Source organism: Lithobates pipiens, unplaced genomic scaffold (genome assembly GCF_037356315.1).
Source record: "Lithobates pipiens isolate NorthernLeopardFrog02 unplaced genomic scaffold, aLitPip1_a1.2 Scaffold_30, whole genome shotgun sequence".
Lineage (NCBI taxonomy): Eukaryota > Metazoa > Chordata > Amphibia > Anura > Ranidae > Lithobates > Lithobates pipiens.
In genome coordinates this window covers 37,357,732-37,378,977 of record NW_027507791.1, presented here as the reverse complement: position 1 = coordinate 37,378,977, position 21,246 = coordinate 37,357,732, and the positions used below count along the sequence as shown (strand labels likewise).

The following is a 21,246-nucleotide window of genomic DNA, read 5'->3' as shown; positions in this document are numbered from 1 at the left end:
CATACTCCTACTTTTAGATCTTTCTGATGCCTTTGACACAGTTGACCACCTGCTCCTCCTCAGCAAATTACACTCCCTTGGCCTCTGCGATTCTGCTTTATCCTGGTTTTCCTCCTACCTATCTCAGCGCACTTTCAGTGTTGCTTACAACTCCATCTCCTCCGCTCCCCTTCCTGTTGGGGTACCCCAAGGTTCTGTCCTTGGGCCCCTCCTATTCTCGCTCTATACCTCTTCCCTGGGCCAGTTGATAAGCTCCCATAGGTTCCAATAACACCTCTATGCCAACGACACCCCAGATCTATCTCTCCACTCCTCAACTCACCCCCTCGATCTCCTCACAGATCTCCAACTTATTGAATGACATATCAGTATGGAGGTCACACCATTTCCTTAAACTCAATCTTTCTAAAACTGAGCTTGTTATATTTCCTCCTTCACGATACCCTCCCCCCATGACTTCACCATTAATATCAACAACACAACCATTGGTCCCTCCACACATGCCAGGGTCCTGGGTGTAATCCTTGACTCTGACCTCTCCTTCAGCCCTCATATCCAATCACTGGCTAAATCCTGCCGCCTTCACCTCCGCAACGTCTCCAGAATTCGACCCTTCCTGACTAATGACACCACAAAGCAACTCGTTCACTCCTTGACTATTTCCCACCTTGACTACTGCAACTCTCTCCTTAATGGCCGACCCTTAATCAGACTCCTCCCCCCTTCAGTCTATTATGAATGCTGCTACTAGACTAATGCACCTCACTAATCGTTCCGTGACTGCCGCCCCTCTCTGCCAATCCCTTCACTGGCTTCCCCTCCCCCACCGTGTAAAATTCAAAATGCTAACCATAACATACAAAGCAATCCACAACCTCGCCCCCATCTACATCACCAACCTCATCTGCAGATATCACCCAAATCGTCCCCTCCGCTCCTCCGACGACCTCCTGCTCTCTAGCTCCCTTGTTACCTCCTCTCATGCTCGCCTTCAAGACTTCTCCGGAGCCTCTCTCATCCTCTGGAACTCCCTGCCCCAGTCTGTCCGCTCAGCCCCTACCCTGTCCACCTTTAAGAGTTCCCTGAAAACTCATTTATTCAGGGAAGCCTATCCCACACCCACCTAACTGTCCCCGAGCCACCCCCCATCAAATCAAATTCTCTGTAGCTATTACCTTTTGTACCACCACACCCTCCCTTTAGAATGTAAGCTCTATGAGCCGGGCCCTCCTGTACCTTTTGTATTGTACTGTAATTGTGTTGTCTCCCCTATACATTGTAAAGCGCTACGTAAACTGTTGGCGCTATATAAATCAATAATAATAATAATAATAATAATAATAATGTTATCATTATCTTCATATGGTATCTTGGTCATCACTTTTTATAATTATTTTTTATTATTTAATTTTTTTTTGTTTTTTTCCTGAACCCAGGCTGGCCACGATCACCAGAATTGTCATCGGTGTGGCTCATGAAGGGAGGGGGGAGGAGTCATAAGAGGGCCAATGAGAGCTGCAGGGCTGAAGAGCCGGAGGTGTGCCCCTGTGGGCTTGTGTAAATCCAGGAAGTGGACAGGCAGCAGCTTCAGCTGCCCACAGGTAAAATGGCCGCAGCCAGACTTAGTGCAGCCAGACTTAGTGGAGGAAGATTTCTGCAGCATATCACAGTATATAGAAAATATTATGCAAAGTGGTTGGAGGGAAGCTTCAGAATGGCAAAGATGTTTTATTACAAATTATGTGAGCAGACTGCAATTCCTCTTTAAGTGGCTGTATCCCATTGTTTCTGTCTACTTTGGGAGCAAAGTATTATGGGATGTATATGTGTATGTGGATTAGCTGTGAGAGGGGAGGGGGGATTTCTCCTGCAGCCCTTCCTAAAGGCTGTCTATTTATCTCTTGTTACTGAATGTAGTTTACCCCAAACTGTGTCATTATGTAAAGAAAGGGGGGTTGTCCCCTAGGTGTATATCTCTCTGTACCTGTGTTTGAATAAACAGTCTTGTGTTTTCCACCACCCTACACTGATGTCTCAACAAGTAACTGGGTGGGCTAAGGGATCTTGGATCATGCTGGTACCGGGCAAGGGAAACTTATACTGCGGACATACTCCTCTTGAGTATGGAGGTCCGTCACAGTCACCCCTGCACATCTGATAAAGAGCAATGTGTTTGTCTGTATGTCAGGAACATGTGCATTTTGTGAGTGTTCTGTGACATGCAGCAATGTGAACCAAGCTTTAGATTGGAGTGGTGTGAGACTGAAAATACTTTTCAAGGGTGCCTTGACTAGAAAAATGTTGTGAAATGCTTTCCTACACTAACATGTGCACCTGCTGGGCACACTGTGTGAACTGCGTGAATAAATACAAAGCTTCCTCTGATTGGCTGAGGTGGAGAGGTGGGTAGATGATGTCATGATGTGGGATGGGATGTTCAAGTCCCATAGCCAGAACAAAGCACTGTGTAGAGTTTATACAGAGCACTTGGGCCAGCATGGACCAAACGAATTAGTTAAAGTAAAGCTGGAGATTCGTTTTAAGGTTTGACCCTTTGGGTATCTATACCACAACATTTATATTTTATTAAAAAAATAGAAATATATTGTGTTTTGTGCACTAAAATATCTTTTTACTGCAAATATGTTTGATAAACTTTTGCCTTCAGAATATATATAATGTGTGGGGATTTTAACGAATCTTTAGGCCTAAAATGTGCCATTAATTAATCGTGGCCCTATGACCGAGACAACTGTGGATCAAATAAACATGCGACATGACTTAATACATAAAATAGACCTGAGGTGTGCCTTAGTCATCTGGCCGGTATGCCAAGAAAAAGGGGGCATACCCAAGATAAGTAATGAATGATCTTTTTTGTACAAATAAAACAGATAACAAATCACTTCCAATGGTGCATTTAATATTTTTAGGGTTTACATTCACTTTCCATTTTTATAACCTCCATTCCAATGTGCAGTAAAGAATGATTTTCTAAGACAAGGTTGTTTCCATGTAATCTAATATCAGTTTTCAGATAGAAATATTTTAGTAGTTAGGAGACTGGACATGGCGTTCCAGAGAAAGGGGGAGGAGTAATGTGGTCACATGGTTTACAGTCCATAAAATAAAACATTATTAGATATCCTATCTATACTGTTAAAAAATATAAATTCTGATCTGACTGTGAGGATTTGTTTGGAAATGGGAACAAGAGAAAATATGCCAAAGAAAAAAGGAGAGAAGAAAGATAGTGGTGAGGAGTGCGGTGTATGTGTACTGTGTTTATCACTGACAATGGAGTTACATTTGGGATAATTAGTGTCAATTAGGCTTGTGCAATTCGTTTCGTAACTAATCGAAATTCGGCCGAATTTTGCATCCAAATGTCCGAATAAAAAAAATAACGAATTACAACGAATACGAAAGAAATATAACGAATGAATTCAAATGAATTCGACATGATTCGGTAATTCTTTAAAGATCTAATGAAACAAAAGGTCAGCTCAAAGTAAATCTTATAGTCCAATCAGCTAATTAATTTTTTGCTGGAGGTTGGATTACTGGCAAAGTGCATTCCTGAGAACTGAGTTAGAAGGGTGTTGTATTGTATTTGAGCAGAAGTACTAAATGATTTCAACATGATTCGACATTATTTCAACTGCATTCAAAATGATTTCAACATGATTCGACATTATTTCAACAGCATTCGAAAATATTTTGTGACCCGAATTTAGGGCCATGTATCTCGGAGTTACTTAGTGCTAGAAACTGCCAGTATTATTGTGTTTGCATACCAAATTTGGGGTTTCTAGCTATAAGTGACCCCGAGATATGTGGCCCCAAAATCGGGTCGCAAAATGTTATTAGTTATTAGAGCAGAGAATGACATTTTGCGACCCGATTTTGGGTACTACAACATATCCAAATTTGGAGTTTCTAGCACCAAGTGACCCCGAGATACATGGCCCTAAATTCGGGTCACAAAATATTTTCGAATGCGGTTGAAATGTCGAATCATGTTGAAATCATTTCGAATGCAGTTGAAATCATTTAGAATCCGGTAGAAATATTTTCAAATTTGGTTGAAATATTTTCAAATGTTGCTGATTTTTCGAATTTGGTAGAAAACTAAATGAAAAACGAATTTAAGGAAGTTAACGAATATAACTAAACGAAATTAATGAATTAACGGATTAAAACGAAACTAAACAAATTTTTTCCTTTTGCACGTCTAGTGTCAATCATTATTTTGGGATAATTGGTGTCAATCATTATTTTGTGATAATTGGTGTCAATCATTATTTTGGGATAATTGGTGTCAATCATTATTTTGGGATAATTGGTGTCAATCATTATTTTATCACATTGTTGTCTGAAAACACAAAGTCCTGTTACCTGTCTGTGTAATCTCATCCAGAACTGACAATAAATTCGGATGAGGATGATCTTTCTGTAGTACATAGAGACATTCCAAGAGTCCAATCACAGCTTTTCTTCCCAGATCCCGAATATCTTGTAACAAGGTGTGAGAGAAGGAAGACGGGTCTTTTTCCATTGATTGGTATTTCTGGAAAATATAACTTATTATTGTTTCATATCTGCTGTTAAAATGTAACTTTTTTTGGAATAAATACATAAAATGATTCTGGGGGCTTTGAACACTTAAGTCAGAAAAGAACATCTTGTTACAAGGGAGTTATACTGGGTACCGCTGACACATGCCTGAACTCTTCCTGGCCTTTGTGTGCTTTTACATTTCTCCCATCACAGTTGGATGTAATAGGACAATACCAGAGCTGAAGGTGTTTTCCGTCAGATATGGCGACCCATCAGATTTAGTAATGGAAGTGATGTTTTGTTGCGGCCATCTTGCTACACCCTGCACTCCTCCACAGTAAGAATACAGTGAGAAGGCGGCAAGCGGACATCTTTATACACCCACCGGAGTCTTGCATTACACACTTATTTTTAACATTTAAATTAAGCTTATATAGTCAAATTAAGTATTTTGAAATCCGTCTGAATCTTTACATATTGAATTTTAAAAGCAGCGGTGAGCCTGGTGATCTCACATGTTTGCTAATATGATAGAACGCAGCGGATTAGAAAAATCAACATCAAAACAGTCTGACAGATTTCAATATTCAATTTGACTATATAAGCTGAGTTTACTTGTAAAAATAAGAGTAAAATGCAAGACTCTGGGTGATCACATTCACCTTTCTTCTCTAATCTAGGCCAGTGAGAGATTGCAGTTGGTAAATGTGATCACTGAGGCAACTGAGGATTAAATTGTAACCACTCCATTCCCTCCTATTCACACATGGCTGCCTATGCTGTCCTGCATACTGGGAACATAACATGACACACCACTGGAGGGCGCCATTGTCCCAATATTGTTTCCTACTTTCTTGTCATCACACCTTACTTTGTTCCTTTTGCTCCACGATCCTATCGAATGGAGTGTCCAGAGGAACTGCAGAACCACCAATGGAGCTGCCAAACTTTTGTTTGCTTCCGATGGACCTCATCGTTGTTTTTTTTGGGTCTTTTTTCAGACTAAGCTACATACTGGAGGTTTTATTTTTAGTTTTTTTTAGTTGGGTATCTGTTATAATAGTGGGGGGATTTTGTTTGTCACATTTCTCCAATGTACCTTAGCTTTTGATACCATTCCACAATGGATTGGCTCCACGGTTTTTCGTCGTCACTACATAGCCACAGATCTATTGTTATTATCTTGCTGGGATGCAGTAGTGGGTTATAACAGTCATGGCTGATAAGGTTAAATTTCTGTCTTGGAATATAAGAGGCTTGCAAGGCTACCCCATGTACAATCCACTGGGTGATCTCGGACCCACAGGGTTGATACATGGCGGTAGACATGTGCATTCGTTTTCGTCCGAATGCATTTTCGTCCGAATTTCAGCTATTTTCGTTTTCGTTTTGACAAACGATAACGAAAGCACAAAATCCGAAAAACGAAAGATCCGACATAAATAAATGCTTTATTTTCGTTTTCATTGTTACAACAGTTCGATATAGAATAGGAGATTCGACATGACTCTGACAACAATCTGTGTCTATAGAACCTGTGGTCGAATGTGCTTAACCTTACCTCTATTAGTCCAAGATTATATAGAGAAAATATTCGACAGAGAGAAAATATTCTGCAAGTTACTGTCCTAAAAAGTGTTTGGGGACCCGGGTCCTGCCCCAGGGCACATGTATCAATGCAAAAAAAAGTTTTAAAAACGGCCGTTTTTTCGGGAGCAGTGATTTTAATAATGATTAAAGTGAAACAATAAAAGTGTAATATTCCTTTAAATTTCGTAGGGGGGGTTGTCTATAGTATGCCTGTGAAGGGGCTCATGTTTCCCGTGCTTAGAACAGTCCCTGCACAAAGTGTCATTTATGCAGGAAAAAAAGTCCTTTAAAATCACTCGCAGCTATAATGAATTGTCGGCTCCCGTAATACAGAGAACACTCATTGAAAGTCATTGATAAATAAATAAATAAATAAAAAAAAAAGCGTGGGGGTCCCCCAAATTCAATTACCAGGCCCTTCAGGTCTGGTATGGATATTAAGGAGAACCCTGCCTCAAATTTAAGAAAAAATTTGACGTGGGGTTCCCCCTAAATATCCATAGCCAGACCCTTCAGGTCTGGTATGGATATTAAGGGGAACCCCGCGTCAAATTAAAAAAAAAATTGACGTGGGGTTCCCCCTAAAAATCCATACCAGACCCTTTATCCGAGCACGCAACCTGGCAGGCCGCAGGAAAAGAGGGGGGGGCGAGAGAGCGGCCCCCCCTCCCTCCTGAACCGTACCAGGCCACATGCCCTCAACATTGGGAGGATGCTTTGGGGGTCCGTGACCCCTCAAAGCACCTTGTCCCCATGTTGATGAGGACAAGGGCCTCATCCCCACAACCCTGGCCGGTGGTTGTGGAGGTCTGCGGGCGGGGGGCTTATCAGAATCTGGAAGCCCCCTTTAACAAGGGCACCCCCAGATCCCGGCCCCCCCCTGTTTGAAATGGTAAGGGGGTACAAAAGTACCCCTACCATTTCACAAAGAAAGTGTAAAAAATGGTTAAATAAAACAAACACACTTTTGAAAAATTCCTTTATTAAAAATAAAAAAATAAAAAAAAGATTCCAGCGGCGGTAATCCACTCTTGCTATCCAGCGACGGACGATCATCTCTCCAGCGATGTCTCATGTCATCCAGCGCAGCGAATCCTCCGTCCTTCTGTCTCCGTGGAGGAGACACTGCAAGGATTCCGGCGGATGACGTTTCTTATATACGGAGGGCGGGGCCACCCGTCACCTGACCCCGCCCCCCTCTGACGCAAGGGGAAACCCGGGGTTCCCTGTGACGTAGGGGTGACCCGCACCCCTCTGATGTAACACAGGCAGGTTTCCGTTACATCAGAGGGGGGCGGGGTCACCCATACGTCATGGGGAACCCCGGGTTTCCCCTTGCGTCAGAGAGGGGCGGGGTCAGGTGACGGGTGGCCCCGCCCTCCGTATATAAGAAACGTCATCCGCCGGAATGCCTGCAGTGTCTCCGTGGAGGAGACAGAAGAAGGATGCTGCGCTGCGCTGGATGACATTAGACATCGCTGGAGAGATGACCGTCCGTCGCTGGATAGCAAGAGTGGATTACCGCCGCTGGAATCTTTTTTTTATTTTTAATAAAGGAATTTTTAAAAAGTGTGTTTGTTTTATTTAAACATTTTTTACACTTTCTTTGTGAAATGGTAGGGGTACTTTTGTACCCCTTACCATTTCAAACAGGGGGGGGGCCGGGATCTGGGGGTCCCCTTGTTAAAGGGGGCTTCCAGATTCTGATAAGCCCCCCGCCCGCAGACCTCCACAACCACCGGCCAGGGTTGTGGGGATGAGGCCCTTGTCCTCATCAACATGGGGACAAGGTGCTTTGAGGGGTCACGGACCCCCAAAGCATCCTCCCAATGTTGAGGGCATGTGGCCTGGTACGGTTCAGGAGGGAGGGGGGGCCGCTCTCTCGTCCCCCCCTCTTTTCCTGCGGCCTGCCAGGTTGCGTGCTCGGATAAAGGGTCTGGTATGGATTTTTAGGGGGAACCCCACGTCAATTTTTTTTTTAATTTGACGCGGGGTTCCCCTTAATATCCATACCAGACCTGAAGGGTCTGGTTATGGATATTTAGGGGGAACCCCACGTCAAATTTTTTCTTAAATTTGAGGCAGGGTTCTCCTTAATATCCATACCAGACCTGAAGGGCCTGGTAATTGAATTTGGGGGACCCCCACGCTTTTTTTTTTATTTATTTATTTATTTATCAATGACTTTCAATGAGTGTTCTCTGTATTACGGGAGCCGACAATTCATTATAGCTGCGAGTGATTTTAAAGGACTTTTTTTCCTGCATAAATGACACTTTGTGCAGGGACAATTCTAAGCACGGGAAACATGCGCCCCTTCACAGGCATACTATAGACAACCCCCCCCTACGAAATGTAAAGGAATATTACACTTTTATTGTTTCACTTTAATCATTATTAAAATCACTGCTCCCGAAAAAACGGCCGTTTTTAAAACTTTTTTTTGCATTGATACATGTCCCCTGGGGCAGGACCCGGGTCCCCAAACACTTTTTAGGACAGTAACTTGCAAATTAGCCTTTAAAATTAGCACTTTAGATTTTGAACGTTGGAGTCCCATAGACTTTAATAGAGTTCTAAAGTATGCTATATAGTTAGCTCCGTCGAATCTTCTTTATACATTCGACAGACACCATAAGCCTTCCAAGACAGATTCGACCGTAACTCATGTGGATTTTCGGACGAATGCAATTTTTGAACGAAAAACGAAATAAATAAAAACGAATTTCGGGAGTAACTAAATAAATTAAGTTTTCAGACGAAAACGAAATTCCGAAACGAAATATTTTACTCTGCACATGTCTACATGGCGGTGGTTCTGGATGTTTGTTATCACAAATTGTTATTGATAAATGTTTATTTGCCTCCTCACTTTCAGGTCCAGATAATTTATGATCTACTGGCTGAAGTGGCCCAATTTGCTAACCTTCCTATTGCCTTGATGGGTGATTTTAATGCTGTGTTAGACGTGGAATTGGACTCTTCCAATCCGAACAGAATGGGTAACTCTCATCTGGTTAGTTGGACAAATGTAGCGGGGCTATCAGAGTAATGGCATTGGAAGCATCCAGCAGTCAGGTGCCTCTCCCTGTATCCACAGCTCATAGATCCTCAGCCAGGATAGAGCTAGCTTTTGGCAACAGGCTTTTGTTGATGTTCCTTCCTAATATAGAATATTTGACGGGGGTTTATCTGACCCTAACCCTCTTTCTCTCTAACGTATCCTACGGGGCAAAAGGGGGAGGATGGCAGTTGTCAATAGGGATGAGCTCGATGTTCGGGTCAAACATAAGTTCAACTCGAACATTGGGTGTGTGCCAGTTTGCCGAACAGTGAATATTATGGGGCGTTCGCGGGAAAATTTGAGTGCTGTGGAACACCCCATAATGCACTGTGAGATCGCAGTGCATTGCTGTATGATGATTGGCCAAAGCATGCACCTGACCTGCATGCTTTGGCCAATCACAGCTCTCTCTGCTGAGAGAGCCATAATTGGCCAAAGGCAGGGTGCCTTTGGCCAATCATGGCTCAGGGGGACTAAGTCCACACCCCACACAATATGTAAAGTAGTGAGTGTACAGCTTGTATAACAGTGTAAATTTGCTGTCCCCTGTCAGTTCACTCCTCAGAGAAACGGAAACTGTGTGTTTACACACACAGTTCAGGGCACACGGAGAACCCGGAGCGACCGTGGGATCCCGGCGGTGATCAAAACCGCCGGGCACTCGCATCGTCTTGGGGAGTGAGCGGGAGGTGCGCACGCGCCCCCTAGTGGCCGTTTATGTTACTGACGTAACATAACTGCGATTCGTGTGACTGAGCCATGTTGCCGCAGTACAACTGCGGTGGCTGGCCAGCAAGCGGTTAACAGGGGCATGTAATTAAAAATTTTCATCTAATATTTTAATGCAGGGCTCATTGCTGCACCCAACAAGAGTAACTGTGAGTGCTTACAGTCTTGTGGCACCACTACCCAAGGCCCAATTCGTCTGCCCCTGTTTAACATGGGCATGCAATTACAATTTTTTTATATCAGATTTCACAGCAGGGCCCGTTCCTGCACCCAACAAGAGTAACTGTGGGGGCTTACAGTGTTCTGGTACCACCAACACCTAAGGCACAATTTTCTGCAGAGTATATAGGGCAGGCTGTATAGTATATATACTGCTGTCCAGAGTATATAGTGCCTAGGAGCCTGGGGGACCCTCACGCCATTTAAAAATAAATAATTGGAGTGGGGTTCCCCTTAATATCCATACCATACCTGAAGGGCCTGGTATGGATGGGGGGGGGGCTTTTTTTGATATTTTTATCTATATTGCCAGGATCTGACAATACATTACAGCCGTGAGCAGTTTTAAATTAAATTTTTTCCATTTAGAAATGTAATTTTTCTTTGGCATTGTTATAAAGATGGGAAAGATACACTACTTTACAGGCATACTAAGGACACTATTTTTAAAGGAATATTTCATTTTTATTCTCCACAATTTTATCCCTGACCTGTCTGACATTTTCCCTGACCTTCATGATGCTGTTTATTCAGAACTAAGGTTCTCTAACAAACCTCCGAGGGCTTCACAGAACAGCTGTATTTATACTGAGATTAAATGACACGCAGGTGAACTCCAATAACTAATTAGGTGACTTCTGAAGGCAATTGGTTCCACTAGATTTTAGTTAGGGGTATCAGAGTAAAGGGGGCTGAATACAAATGCCCACCTCCACACTTTTCACATATTAATTTATAAAAACAATTAAAACCATTTATCATTTTCCTTCCACTTCATAATTATGTGCCACTTTGTGTTGGACCATCACATAAAATCCCAATAAAATACATTTACGTTTTTGGCTGTAACATGGCAAAATGTGGAAAATTTTAAGGGGCATGAATACTTTTCAAGGCACTGTAGATCTATAGTGCTCTTACTTTTCGAAAAGAAAATACTTTAAAAATAATTTTAAGACAAATTTTGTCAATTTCACTACAAAACCAAGTTGGTGAAAACATTCTGCTTATCCCCAGATGACACGCAGCTATAGGAAGATGGTATCATGTCTGATATGCATATAGGGTTATGGATGGGAGACTAAGATGTGAGAGCTGCAATGTAACATTGGGGATGATGTACTTATACAGGCATTATTTCTGTGCTAACATTGTCATATTACTGGACCTCATACAGTATATTGTAGTCCAAATGGGCATTCAAATATTTGTGTAAAAAGTAAATATATTCCATGATTGTGAAGAATATATGGTGCCATATAGTCTTCACAATCATGGAATATATTTACTTTTTACTTTTTTTTTACTTTTTTTTACACAAATATTTGAGTGCCCATTTGGACTACAATATACTGTATGAGGTCCGGTAATATGACAATGTTACCACAGAAATAATGGCTGTATAAGTACATCATCCCCAATATCATAGAAAACTATGGTGAAGTCATAATGATTACACACTCACCCCTCATTCATGTTTCTGAAGCCTTATTATAACACTATATACAATACAGTAAGCCATCCCATAGCACACATACACTTACATACAACATACTGTCTAAATTCAAGGTCATTCAAGGAACAGCGCACTATACTAGGTGTAAGAAATCTCTGATTTGTATTATGAGAACATTAATTTGCTACTGTGATGTGAAGAGTATTTTTAGCAATGAAAGGATATAAAAGAAGATGGTTACAATATACTGTAGATACAATTGGATACATTGATAGAAGCAATTTTAAAGGCAATTGGGGTGGATTTACTAAAGGTAAATAGATTGTGCACTTTGAAACTACAGAAGAACGTATTTTCCCCAGAGCTTAGTGAATGTGGTGTAGTTCTGCTGATTTCCATCATCCAATCATGTGCAAGAATAATGTTTATTTTTCTTGCATCTGATTGAGTATTCTTTGCAAAATTAAGCTTCATCGCATTTGGTAAGCTCTGGGGAAAATGAGTGCAGCTGTAGTTTTCTACTAAGTTTTTCTAATGCCGCGTACACACGATCGAATTGTCCGGCGTACGTAGTCTGACATACAATCCGGCGGATAATCCGGTGGAGTTTCTACTGAACGGACTTGGCCACACACAGACACACAGAAAGTCCGACATTCGCTTGTGCGATGACGTACAGCACGTACAATGGGACTAGAAAAAGGAAGTTCAATAGCCAGTAGCCAATAGCTTCCTTTTTCGTACTTGCTTCTGAGCATGCGTCATTCTTAGTCCGCCGTACTAGCATACTGACGAATGTATTGTCCACTGAAACCCAAGTCCGACGGGACGATTGGAGTGCAAAAATACTTTCTTAGTCCGCCGGACTTCACGCTGGAAAAGTCCGCTGAAGCCCACACACGATCGAATTGTCCGCTGAAATGCGTTTCGGCGGACTAAGTACGCCGGACAATCTGATCGTGTGTACGCGGCATAAGTGTACAGTCTATTTGCCTTTAGTAAATCAACCCCTTAGTGCATTATTACATTCTGGTGGGAGAAAGTCCCCTTTATTCTGGTGGGAGCAGTTGTGTAAATGGTTTCAATATTTTTTTGCGGGATGTAATGAAGTTTTGATATGGTCATGTTTATTGGGAGGACTTATATGTTCAACTGTTTATGATCAGTATGGAGTGATATGGTGTACAAATATAAAGGACTCTATGTTTGCAACTATGAATCAGAGTTCCCCTTTACTTCTACATATATTGCTGTAGGTAATTTAGAAATATATTTTTCTTACCTCTGTGTTTAAGACATTCCTAAGTTTTAGTTCTACCAGGACAGTATGAGGATCCATGTTCTCCAGGATGTAGATCAGATCATCTCTATAATACTCGTATATCCTCCTCAGTGATGGATCATCATATGATGACAGCTGGCAGCGGAGCCTCCCGATGTCCTCTAGAAAAACAAAACAAAACACAGAAATACATTTTCTGATTTATAAATGATGCAAATTAATATCCAGCATGAATTTTATCTCACTGGAGATCTCTGCAATTGGGAAAAGGAGCACTGGAGGTGAGAATCACTATATCACTATAATCAATACATTAATTGCCCTGCAATTGGGGAATTCTTTTTGCACAAACAAGCTACTGAGCTATAAATCTTCACTGAGAACTTTAAGCTTTACCTATTTGAAGCCTAACTACAGATCAATAAAAAGGTAAAGTAAAAAAAAATAAAAAATATATATATATATATGTGCAAACTTTTGGCACTATATAAATCCTGTATAATAATAATACTATTAATAATTTAAAATACTCCCCTGCAGTATTTCCTTTTTTACCACTAGATGGTGCTCCTCTCCCAGGTAGAATAATGCCCAGTGTCATTCATTCCATTTTCTATGAGCTGCGGGTGTCAAGGACCGACCCCCCGGGGAGTGACCTCAGACCCCTCTAGACTTACAGGAGAATACTGAAGGGAGTATTCTGCATCATTCAATACCTGCCCACTGAGGACCAGAACATAGAGCCCGGGAATAAAGGGATGTATAATGATTTTTGCAATGCAAAAATGATATCCAAAGGGGGTGAAGGGGAATTGGGAGTGCTGGAATTGGGTTTTAAGGTTTATTTCTCAGATGAATATAAAGATATATTTTATTAGCTGTGTATTCTATTTTAAAGTATATGATGATTTGCTGTACTATGTTATCATGCTCCATTTGATATCTTATGAAAAAAGGGTCAATGACTCCTCATTCTGGTCTCCAATTTATAAAATAGAATTTTGGATAGATCTAATATATTATTGGATTGAGTTTAGTTTGCTAAGCAATGTGTCATATACAACTGCAATTTTATTTTCATAAAATTGTATTTTCATCTTTTATAAATCTGTGACAACACAGGATGACAATGAAGAGACAGGAACAGGGTGGTGTCACCTTATAAGAGGAAATGCCTCAACAATGACTGGCATGACATGATCACCAGGGATTATTTTAATAAAAGTTGCACATTTATATAAACGATTAAGCATGTCTGGAATTGTAGAAATACCGTATTTATCGGCGTATAATACACACTTTTTCCCCCTGAAAATCAGGTGCAAATAATGTGTTCCGGTATTTTCTTTGGGCTGCCTCGGAGGGGAAGGGTGTATGAGCGCCGCCAGATTACACAGAGGGGGATCTCCCGTTTACTCGGCGGCCTCTGTAATACGAAGTCCCACCTTCTGGACTGGCTCCTATGATAGACATCCTGGCATTGAACCAGTGTTCTGTCTATCATAGGAGCCGGTCCAGAAGGCGGGACTCGAGGCTCTTAAGTAAATGGGAGATCTCCTCTCTGTGTAATCTGACGTGAGACTGCAGATGGGCGCTGATCAGGCTGCAATTATGGGGCTGCAGATGGGCACTGCTCGGGCTGCAATGATGGGGCTGCAGATGGGCACTGATCAGGCTGCAATGATGGGGCTGCAGATGGGCACTGATCAGGCTGCAATGATGGGGCTGCAGATGGGCACTGATCAGGCTGCAATGATGGGGCTGCAGATGGGCACTGATCAGGCTGCAATGATGGGGCTGCAGATGGGCACTGATCAGGCTGCAATGATGGGGCTGCAGATGGGCACTGATCAGGCTGCAATGATGGGGCTGCAAATGGGCGCTGATCAGGCTGCAATGATGGGGCTGTAGGTGGGCACTGATCAGGCTGCATTGACGGGCAATGGTGGGGCTGCAGATGGGCACTGATCAGGCTGCATTGATGCGTGCCCATCAATCTGGTTGCATTGATGGGCACTGATCAGGCTGCATTGATGGGCACTAATAAGGCTGCATTGATGGGCACTAATCAGGCTGCATTGATGGACAATGGTGGAGCTGCAGATGGGCACTGATCAGGCTGCATTGATGAGTTCCCATCAATCAGGTTGCATTGATGGGCACTGATCAGGCTGTATTGATGGGCACTAATCAGGCTGCATTAATGGGCAACGGTGAGGCTGTAGATGGGCGCTGATCAGGCTGCAATGATGGGGCTGCAGATGGGCACTGATCAGGCTGCAATGATGGGGCTGTAGATGGGCACTGATCAGGGAGAGAAAGAGGTGGCCGAATAATATATCCTATGGAAGTGTGATAACCAGATAGCAAACCATCCACCATGATTGCCATAACAGTAATGCTTTGTATTGTTACAAAAACGGTTTATAAGACAGAGCCTCGTTGATGCCAGAAGAACGTATGGCATCAAGACGCTCTATCCAGATAGATTCTCAAGAGGGAAACGGTTTGTCCCAATCCTCACCTCGTGGGTCTTTAGGGACCACAGTAACGGTGATAAATGAAATAATCAATCTATGATATGCCCTTTATTTTTGTAGCACTGACCCCCGAAGGAGCTGCTGGTTTTATTTGGCTTACCGTTACCTTCTTGACCTCGTCTCTGTCTAGGGTTTCCCGGATTGATGGCCCAAAGAAATGTAGAAATTGACACTGAATCTTCTTTTGGGTTATATATTTGAAATAGAAACAAGATCTCTCAGTTTAGGGTAGAGGGTTAGGAGGAAGTTCAGGCACTTTTGGACTGCAAAAATAGAAAGTCTCTTATAGAAGAAATCCAGAGAATGACCATTTCACAGCTGGATTCTCACAACCTCCGGATAGACCTCCTCTCACTAGGCCTAGCAGCCAGTAGGGTGTTAAGTAAAGTAAAGTCTCTGCCACAGACTTGGATGTGAAATACTTGAGCAAAGTCTCTGCCACAGACATGAATGTAACTGAGGGACATAGACAAATTTAGAGAACTATCATAAGGTACCAGTATCTCTCAGCCAGTCCGGCGATACCGTATGAGTGTAGATCCATGAAGTGTCCTTCAACTGAGCCTCCAGGCTCCTTTAGAGAAGCGAGCCTTGTGTATGGCCTTCTCCTGAAGAGTCCTCCCCTGGATGCTTCTGCAGTTGCTGGACCTCTCCTTAGATGAGACGGCACCGGACCACCCTTGGATCCTCAGGCCTCGATATCCATTCAGGCCTATCCCTGCAGTTACTTTGCCTCTGGCTATCCAGCCCTGAGAGTTGGAATTGCATGGATCCGCACCCCAGGCCAGGAGGACAATGGGGGCTGGTCAGGAGGACCAGGACTAAACAGACAGACAATATCTACTGGGGGGGAACCCTGAAGCACGTGATGTCAGTACCTTAAATACCACCTCCCAGAGTGCACGGCAGGAGGACACTCCTACTGGGCTGGTTCCGAGAAAAAGTGGCACTCAATACACCCAGATAAACTGCGTTCTACTACTTGCCGGCGGTGATCGCGACACCTGCGGCCAAGGAGAACCCAGTGCAATCCAGCCAGACTGGTACTGAAACCATAATTTAGCAAAATTAGCCCTAAAACCCAACTGTGGTTTCAGGAATATTAATTTTCAAAAACATATAGCGCATGCTTGGGTGGCACAGTGGTGTAGTGGGTAGCATTCTCACCTAGCAGTAAAAAGGGTCGCTGGTTTGAATCCCAACCACGACACTACCTGCCTGGAGTTTGCATGTTCTCCCTGTGCCTGCGTGGGTTTCCTCCGGGTACCCCGGTTTCCTCCCACACTCCAAAGATATGCAGGTAGGCTAATCGGCCTCTGTCCCAAATTGGCCCCTAGTATATGAATGGGGACCTTGGATTGTGGCCTCCTTGAGGGTGTAGGGACCGATGTGAGTGTGCGATGTACGAGGATAGGGACAATTGTAGACACTCACTCAGGTTGAACTGGATGGACTGGTGTCTTTATTCAACCTAACTATGTAACTATGCTCGTCAGGAGTCACGCTACATATTAATACACTTGCACACATATCCTATAGAGAGCGCAGTTTTAATTGATTATTGATTATTTGCCACCCGCTGTCTTGTATACAAGTTTTGGACCATTTTTTGGGCATTTTGTCAAGGCACCCCTGAAGAAACCTGCAGGCCCCATGATTGAAAAAGGCTTATACATAGCAATTAGAAAATATAGATTATTTTACAGGAAATATTTAACAAGTTAAATGGATTAGTAGATTTATTTGGTATTTGATGCTCCATAAAATGAGTTATATTTCCTAAAAACTGATCATATAAATAAGAGACAAAACATTGACTGATCTCCGATTACCGGGACTGATGCCTCTTTTCGATCTCTTCGCCATCTCTTTGCTCGGTCTTAGTTCTTCTACATCTGAATCGCAGTCATGTCAGGGAACACCTAGACACAGAGATACATTGTCACTAATGGTTACTATGTTGTCCAGATCCCCCGGATGTAATATGTCTGAGGATTCATTTTCTGCTGCAGACTGAAATCTTTATGGAACTTTATTTTTTATTACAATATATCCAAAACTAAACTCCAGAGACAGATAAACTGCTTGTTCCCAATCCATGCAGAGATATAGGATGCAAATGAATACAACTCTGTCATCATTAATAAATTATTAAAATGTATTTTATATGGAAGAAGTATTTTAACCACTTAAGCCCCGGACCATTTTGCAGCTAAAGGACCAGGCCCCTTTCTTGCGATTCGGCACTGGGTCGCTTTAACTGACAATTGCGCGGTCGTGCGACGTGGCTCCCAAACAAAATTGGCGTCCTTTTTTTCCCCACAAATAGAGCTTTATTTTGGTGGTATTTGATCACCTCTGTGGGTTCTATTTTTTGTGCTATAAACAAAAATAGAGCGATAATTTTGAAAAACATGCAATATTTTTTACTTCTTGCTATAATAAATATCCCCAAAAAAATATATAAAAAAAAATGTTTTCCTCAGTTTAGGCCGAACTTATTCTTCTACATATTTTTGGTTAAAAATTCACAATTATTGATTGGTTTGTGCAAAAGTTATAGCGTTTACAAAATAGGGGATAGTTTTATATCATTTTTATAATTTTTTTTTTATTAGTAATGGCGGTGATCAGCGATTTTTATTGTGACTGCAACATTATGGCGGACACATCGGACCTTTTTGACACATTTTTGGGACCATTGTCATTTATACAGCAATCAGTGCTATTTAAATGCACTGATTCCTGTGTAAATGACACTGGCAATGAAGGAGTTAACCACTAGGGGGCGAGGAGGGGTTATGTATGTGTTTTTTTTTTATTGTAGGGGTGTGGCCTGGCATGTGACATCACTGATGGTCTTTACCTATAACAGGGAACAGACGATCGGGGACAGGCACAGTAGGAAGCACGGGGAGAGGTTTGTTTACACAGACCTCTCCTCATTCTTCAGCACTGTGACCCGATTGCGGGACACCAGCATCGATCAGATGCGCTGTTCCTGCAGTCACAGTCACAGAGCTCAGGTTACTAGTTTAGCTTTACAGAGGAGGTCTAGTGCTAGAATTATTGCACACGTTCGTGGTGATACCTCACATGTATGGTGCGATCAATGGTTACATATGTGGGTGTGACCTATATATGCATTCACCACTGCTTGTGAGCACGGGGGAGCGGGGACTTTTTACGTTTTTTAAATCTTTTTTTTATTTTATTACTTTTGCGCTGTTCTTTAAAAAAAGTGATCCATTTATTGCTGTCGCAAAAAAATTAAGCATTCTCTGTGATAACAATACAGCATGTCAGGTCCTTCCCTGTGGCGTCAGAGGGGGCGGGGTCACCCAGTTACGTCACTTGGTGGCCCCGCCCTCAGTTATAGAAGAGCTGTCACAGCGAAGAACCGTCAGTCGGCAGGAGCCTCCCATGGAGGCGGATCGGTAGCAGGGGTTTTTTTGTTCGGTCCATCGGGCAGCGTGAACTTACTTCGTGGGACTTTTTTTCTTTTTTTTTAATAAAGGAATTGTCCCAAGCTGTCTATTTACCATTTTGACTCTTTTTTGTGAAATGGTAGGTAGGGGTACTTGGACCTAGTTACCATTTCACACAGGGGGGAGGCCAGGATCTGGCGGTCCCCTTGTTTAAGGGGGCTTCCAGATTTGCATAAGCCCCCCATCCACAGACCCCCACAACCACCAGGCAAGGGTTGTGGGGGTGAGGCCCTTGCCCCCATCATATTATTGGTGGTGGTCAGATGGGTGACTGGCTGGGTGGGGGCTGAGCACCAGCGGCCACTGCTGTGTACTCTTCAAATGTAGTTGCACTCACCTTCCCCAGACCTCAGTGAATGTGGTGACGCTCTGCTGATTTCCATCATCCAAATTATGTTAAAAAAAATGAATTTTTTAAAAATGTTTGCACCCGATTGGATATTCTTAAAGTGAAGCTTTACCACATTTACTAAAGAAAATGAGTGCAACTGCATTTGCAATGTACACAGTTTCTCTGCATTTAGTAAATCCACCCCAAATTCTCCTTACTGCACAGCCTGCAAAGGGGGTCTATGACTAGTGACAGGGGGCTCCATCCACTAAAGGATATCTCATGAGATAATTTAATCATTTTTCCCAATTATCTCAAGCTGAAAATGTCAATTCACTATCACCTTATGACTTATTTATTATTTACAAACCAAAACCACTCTGTAAATACCTCCTTAAAATGGTGTTAATGTCAATTCACAGAAAGAAATAGATAAATGCATGAGGTAATTAAGTAGTGGTCCAGGCATGCAGTAATTAACCACTTCTGAACTGCCCACAACACATATACTGCGTCGGGGCGGCCCGACTGCGCTAAACAACGTGGACACAGCAGGAGCCAATCAGCATTTGCGGCAGATGCAATGTCCACCGATCATTAACAGGAGAGGCAGAATGTTTGTCTGCCTAGGTAAACAAGGCAGATCACCGTTCTGTCAGACAGGAAGAGAGAGATCTTGTGTTTCTGTTAACCACTTCAGGACCGCCGTATTGCCAATGTACGTCAACACAATGGCACAGGCAGGCACAATCACGTAGATCTACGTGACTGCCTTCCAGCGGGTGGGGGGTCCGATCGGACCCCCTCCCGTTGGATACGACGGTCCGGTTCGCTCTAGGAGCGCTCCGTGATGAGGGGATGGCCGTTGGTTTTCGGCCACCCCCTCTGGATCGCTCCTGGCCAATGAGAAGCTTCCTCCCACTGTGTATTGTTTACACAGGAAGGAGGAAGTGATGTCATTCTCCTCGGGGCAGTCTTTTTGACCGGACTACGAGGAGAAGACTAATAGTAAGTGTGCACCAACACTACACTGACATGTAGGTACACACAGGTTCACCAACAGGTTTTTATATCGCTAGGTACCCCGATATACTACCCAATAATGGTTTTAACCCCCTGATTTCCGCTAGTTAACCCTTTCACCCCTTTTGCCAGTGTCACTAAGCGATCGTTTTTCTGATCGCTGCATTAGTGTCGCTACAGTCGCTAGGTAGCTAGTTATTTTTTTAGGTTCACTGCCAGGTTTTTATAGCGCTAGGTACCCCGATATACTACCCAATAATGGTTTTAACCCCCTGATTGCCGCTAGTTAATCCTTTCACCCCCTTTTGCCAGTGTCACTAAGCGATAATTTTTCTGATCGCTGCATTAGTGTCGCTAGGTAGCTAGTTATTTTTTTAGGTTCACCGCCAGGTTTTTATAGCGCTAGGTACCCCGATATACTACCCAATAATGGTTTTAACCCCCTGATTGCTGCTAGTTAACCCTTTCACCCCCTTTCACCAGCGATCACAGTATAAGTGTCACTGGTGACGCTGGTTAGCCAGTTAGTTATTTAGGTTCCCCGTCAGGTTTTTATATAGCGCCAGGGACCCCCATATACTACCTAATAAAAATTTGAACCCCCTGATTGCCCCTAGTTAACCCTTTCACCACTGATCACCGTATAAGTGTTACGGGTGACTCTGGTTAGTTTGTTTTTTATAGCATCAGGGCACCCACCATTTATTACCCAATAAAGGTTTAACCCCCTGATCACCCGGCGGGTGATATCAATTAGGTTTTAGGGTCAGGGTCTGCGTCGCCCCAGGCAGCGCTAGGTTAGTGCCAGTACCGCTAACACCCACACGCAAAGCATACACCTCCTGTAGTGCTATAGAATCTGAACAGATCAATATCTGATCTGATCAGATCTATACTAGCGTCCCCAGCAGTTTAGGGTTCCAAAAAAACGCATTGTTAGCGGGATCAGCCCAGATACCTGCTA

The 21,246-nt window shown here is 42.9% G+C and overlaps 1 protein-coding gene across 13 annotated transcripts in view; it reads right to left on the bottom strand.

Annotated features, from left to right (window-relative positions):
• LOC143942641 (NACHT, LRR and PYD domains-containing protein 12-like) overlaps positions 1–21,246 on the bottom strand; it is a 280,534-nt gene that overhangs the window by 66,492 nt on the left and 192,796 nt on the right. For 7 of the 13 annotated variants that reach the window (XM_077464006.1, XM_077464005.1, XM_077464010.1 and 4 more), the window contains 2 exons: positions 12,901–13,061; positions 4,399–4,570 (listed from right to left, as the gene is read on the bottom strand). The exons of 4 other annotated variants lie outside the window; for them this stretch is intronic. In XM_077464006.1, coding sequence (XP_077320132.1) covers positions 4,399–4,570; positions 12,901–13,061 — 333 coding nt within the window. Of the gene's footprint in view, positions 1–4,398; positions 4,571–12,900; positions 13,062–17,272; positions 17,363–21,246 lie in introns of all 13 variants that reach the window. 2 more of the 13 variants (XM_077464008.1, XM_077464007.1) reach the window with 1 other exon arrangement.